The 5,012-nt window shown below is 44.8% G+C and overlaps 1 protein-coding gene across 1 annotated transcript; it reads right to left on the reverse strand.

Moving 5' to 3' along the window:
* Window positions 1-1,904: 1,904 nt before the first annotated feature.
* LOC145612665 (uncharacterized) lies at window positions 1,905-3,197 on the reverse strand. Its single transcript, XM_081667990.1, has 4 exons — window positions 2,944-3,197; window positions 2,726-2,863; window positions 2,543-2,653; window positions 1,905-2,466 (listed from the first exon to the last, which is right to left on the reverse strand). The coding sequence occupies exons 1-4, from the start codon at window positions 3,076-3,078 to the stop codon at window positions 2,050-2,052; spliced, it is 801 nt and encodes a 266-aa protein (XP_081524116.1). The 5' UTR covers window positions 3,079-3,197; the 3' UTR covers window positions 1,905-2,049.
* Between the last annotated feature and the right edge of the window lie 1,815 nt (window positions 3,198-5,012).

Consider the following 5,012-nt stretch of genomic DNA (forward strand, 5'->3'; position numbering starts at 1 on the left):
CTTTACGGGTGCGGCCACTTTTTTTTTTCGACATCTCCGCGTTCCATAATTAATTAAAAATTCAACAGAAAATCGGCGAATTATTGGCGTCGCAGAAAAGAACCTGGCGCCAGTCAGAAGTCATCAGCGCCAGCCGATGGAATTGGCGCCTGGCGCCAAACTTAAATGACAGGCGCCAATTCGGAAATAAACTCTGGGCGAATTTCGGTGTTTTTCGGAAATTTTTCGACTTCCGTACTCGAAGAATTTCTGGAAAATTAATTTTTTTTCGATTTTCATTGCTTTAATAAAATAAATTTAAAGTAAACAATTTAATTGAAAGCTCAAGTTTCATTAATAAAATAAAATTACATTATTGATGGAATTTAAATAAAGCTGAAATAAATTACCTTTAAATAAAAATAACAATCTAAGTCTAATAAATTTAAAGCTAAGCAATGCTCTTAATCTTTCTTTTCCTTTCTAGCTCTTTTCCAATTTTTGTCTGCTTCCTCCTCCTCATCCATAACTTTAGCTAGTAGGCATCCTTTAGAGGACCTACATTCAATTTTGCAGTAGATGGTCTCCCCTTCAGCTAACACTCCATGCTTCTTTTCCACCCAAGCCCTTTTATCTGTGGTGTTAGCTTTCCTTTTCCCTTTATCTTTGGTAGCACCTTTCTTCCTAGGCATTGCAGGTGTTTTGAATTCAATTCTTGCACCTAGGCGTTCCTTGGCAAGAATCACTCTGTCACCTAGACGATTCTTCACATCGGTTCTACCCTGATCAATCGAAGATTTCTTCAGCAACCACTTCTTTACATCACTTCCCATAAAGGTCTAGCACCCCAATAAGCATCAAATCTGTCTACTTCTTCAGATACAGGGTACTCAAAGGGAGGACGAAGATCCCCGGAAGGAATATTCTGAAGCAAGCCGTATTGTCTTTTTACCCTGCAGGGGTAATAATAAGTTACACGAGACAAGTTTGGAAGACGGCAGAAAGGTTGCTTGTTAACACCAACCATCCTTTCTATTTTCCACCATGGGACGACCCACTTGATAGCAAAATCACGTGATTCGAAGACTTTCATCCACCCATGGCGCCCAATTTTAGGAATGTGTTTCTTCCTTCTCACGAAGCAATTGGGAGTATACTTTTCAATATCGTCCGGAGGGCTAATTAATCCTAGCCTCTCCATTAGCCACATCTGTGAAAAAATTGCAATGCAAATAAATTATTATTACAATACAAAAATATATTTTTTGATTTCTGTAATTAAAAATATTATTTTTCTACCTGTAATAAAATTGGAGAGCCGCGAAGAGGCGCTTTTGGGTCCCTTTTCAATTCATCTAGACTAATCATAGTCTCTCCAACTATTAATGGCATTGGATTTCTCCCTGATTCAATTTGTTCTAAAAGAGTGGTTATAATTGATTGGCCCTCATTATTTTTATCACTACTAAGAAAAAATTGATTAAGCATGGAAAACAGGAACGCCCTTCTTCTATATATATGAAAAGATTCAGAAAGAGGTTTATCAAAATCCCGTGATTGGCGCCAACCGCCAGCGCTTGGCGCCACACGCCAAGTGTAGCGCCTGGCGCCACGCGCCATAGTGTGGCGCCAGCTGGCGCCAAGCTGCCACATCAGCCGCGCGTGCTCAACTTGCGTTTTTCATATTAAACTCGAGTCGGTTAATGACTTTATGGCTCCGTTTATTTTTTCCTAAACATCTTTTTTTTATCCTTTTTTTCTTAATTAATTAAAAATAGCTATTATTTTTAATTATTATTATTCTTTTTGGACTTTATTTTAAATTCCAAACACCCGACATTTTATTCGATTTTTTTCCTTTTTTATTTTTTCTTTTTGGGGGAGAGAGTCAGATACCCTCCATCAATAATAAAAATGACGGAATTTTTGCGCAAAATTGTTGTCACACTTCTCTTGCACACACAAACATATACACAACAGTAAATAAATTCATAATAGCATGTGTCTATAAATAATGAGTCTAAGGCAAAGTTCTATAAAAAAGTCAAAATAAATATACACAGGAACAAACTACGGCGCTGGAGGACGTAGGCCCATCATATCATAAAATTGCGCCGTACGAGGAGTCACCTCTCCACCAGCTCCAGCTCCAGCTCCAGCTCCAGCTCCAGTCTCCGTAGGAGGAGGAAGACTCAATATAGGACCACTCCACCCAGGATCAACCTGAGGCTGAGGCCGCGGAGGCTGCTGCGATGACGAGCCTACCTCGTACATCCCACCACCTCTGAAAGCCGAGGTAGTCTCTCCTACCGGTGCAGCATGAGCACCCTCAGAAGAAGATCCCGAGCCCTCAGCAACGTCAGCACGGGCAGCCTCGGAGCGACCACCTCTACCCCCTGACGAAGTGCGACGACGTCTCGAGCTAGACCTCACTGGATCCCTCCGCCCCTCAGGTCTCGCGCGGGTGTGAGAAGCGATAGGCTGGCCCTGCAAAAAGAATTAAATCAGAAACAGGGCAAAATTGGAAAACAGTAATGCAAGGAAATACATAAAGAAAGAGTACCTCTCGGGTGACGTCATCCTGACGGCAAGTGGCCGCGTTCCTCATCCGGACGAGCTGGCTCCGGAAGGCGTCTATGCATCGTGCCATCGCCGAAACCACCTCGCGTGAAAACTGTCAGAAAAATAAGTCAGTAAAAATGCATGATATATGAACACAAAAATTCTGAAAAAAAACTAGGCTTACTCGAGTCTGGTGGCAAGGAATCGACCGCTCTACGAAGCGCTCGCCCTCGGGAGCCGGAGAAATCATCTCCTCGATCGGCCCGTACATCCCCTGGTAGTGGATGGACATACGGGGTGGCACGAACTCAGCAGCACCGTCCTGATAAGACAAAAAGGACAGTAAAACATTACTTGGGGGCTACTTAGTGGAAAGTAAAGAACTGAAAAACTAACCCTCACATCCTCAGCCGGTACGGGGGCTGGAGCTAATAAAGGTAGTAGCTCCTCAGCATAACACTGCCCGAGGATCACATGGGACCAACAAGGGGTACCAGCTTCCTCAGACATGCTCGACAACCGCGCCTCGTCGAACATATGACGTGGTGGAGCAGCAGGAACGACGAAGACATCAGAAGAATGCTGTCTAGCGACCCTCTCTCCTAAGTACGCGACCGCTCCATAAGTCCCCAAGAAATAGCGACGCTCAGCAGAATACTGTGCGGCTAACCCAGGGACTGTCCAACCGCCCCACGGCCGGTATACCACCTCAGGTCCCTATAAAGAGCATCAATCAGGCAGAATATATCTAAAGCACCGCGGAAAAGCAAAATAAATAATAAAAGTCGTACCGCGATGATCTAGTTCCGGACATGTGTAGTAGACACATCCACATGGTGGCCGCCCCAAGAGGCGCTCACTAGAAATCCCCGCGGCGATGGTCTCGGCGGCGCAGCAGAAGGAAAGTACTCGTAGAACCAGATCTACAAAGAGCTAAAAGTGTCAGTAAATGTTAAACTGATATGCAGATCTAAACTCTACAGGGAGTAAATTTTTACCTCTACGACCTTCCAAAAGGCAGACAAAGCAACGTTCGTCCCAAAGGACCGGTGTCGACACGAGTCCCTCAGCGCACGAACAAAGTCAGCATAGGCCAAGCTGGCCCAGTCATAAGTCCCGATCCGATGGAGATCACGGACAGCAGGGAGGTAGTAAAGCAATGCCCTACTACCCTTGTCATGGGAGAATGTCCCTGACAACAACATCAGCGCAAAGATGCGCACCCGCTGTTCTCGGGTGGTCGCATCGTCATCAAGAGCCGCTGCCAGTGTCGAGCGGCGAATTCCTCTAGCACTAAACTAAGTCGTCTCGACCTCAGCTCGGGCCCGAATAGCGATCGGCCCCAATAACTCCTCGACCTCCGAAGAAAAGACGTCGATTCCACTGTTAAACGGTAGTGGCACAGAAGTAAACTCCAGTCCTGTGATGAGACTGAAGTCCGTAGGGGTGACCATCATCTCGCCCCAGGGGAAATGGAAGGCGTTGGTGGTATCCCAGAAGAACTCCACCAAAGCGCGCACTACATGATGACCCCCGCTGGAGGCGACCATAGCCTCAGAGGTCTCAAACAGAGTAGCTAGCCCGCAAGACTCCCATAGGAGTCTCGTCTCAAGATCCCTGGCGATGTACATCCTGTACAAATCGCCCAAACCATCACAGCCAGAGCCGTGATGCCGTGTCCTCCCGGGCGCGACGCCCTGTCTCACTCTCTCAGAATTGTGGTGGTGAGGGGCGAAGAACAGGGTCCGCTCATCCCACTCCGGAAGCCGACCAAGTGAAGTGGATGGCGTGATGTCATCCTCTACGGGCTCATGCTCCCGTCTAGTGTTTCGGGACCGTGAACCCAAACCTCGCTGTCTAGCCATGCTACATTGTGCAGAATTATCATAAATTAAGGTTCTATAGTATCTAAAGTTCATCTAGCCGCATGATACTATGTTCGCAAAAAACAGAGTACGTAGTACTAAAACAGAGCACAAATTCAAATTGAGCATAACGGCATTTTTTCAAGCAATCAAACAATTTCTTGCAACACTATAGTGATTATTGTGACAAATTGAACAAGAATTGCTAGCAAAAATGTCAAGAACAAGCCACATTGTTCTTCACGACCTTAAGAGGTCCAACAATGGCAAATTGCTCATTTCTTCACCAAATTGAGTCAAACAAGTCTCAAATTACTCCCAAGGCAATATACAAACATAATCAAGAAATTTCATGACATAAAACTTGACAAACAAAGCAAATTGAGCATTATAAGTTTCGAATTTTCATGAAATTCGTGAATAAACATGCCAAGACTTCATAAAAACTGATGTGAGTTTGAAGAAAACTTACATAGATCAGGAAAATAGATGAAAAGAGCTTTGATTTGCAACAAATTTGAGCGAATTCGGTTGAGAAACGAGCAAGAACCGAGCAATTGAAGTTTTCGGACTTTCTTTGGAGCAAAATCGCGACGAGCAGCAGCA

Source organism: Chenopodium album, chromosome 3 (assembly GCF_948465745.1).
Source record: "Chenopodium album chromosome 3, dcCheAlbu1.1, whole genome shotgun sequence".
In the NCBI taxonomy this organism is placed as follows: Eukaryota; Viridiplantae; Streptophyta; class Magnoliopsida; order Caryophyllales; family Amaranthaceae; genus Chenopodium; species Chenopodium album.

Coding starts and splice junctions, on each gene's coding strand:
- LOC145612665 (XM_081667990.1), bottom strand. CDS start 3,078: ATGTTCGACGAGGCGCGGTTGTCGAGCATGTCTGAGGAAGCTGGTACC. Junction 2,864..2,943: donor CCCCCGTACCGGCTGAGGAT/GTGAGGGTTAGT, acceptor TTGTCTTATCAG/GACGGTGCTGCTGAGTTCGT. Junction 2,467..2,542: donor AGGATGACGTCACCCGAGAG/GTACTCTTTCTT, acceptor TTCTTTTTGCAG/GGCCAGCCTATCGCTTCTCA.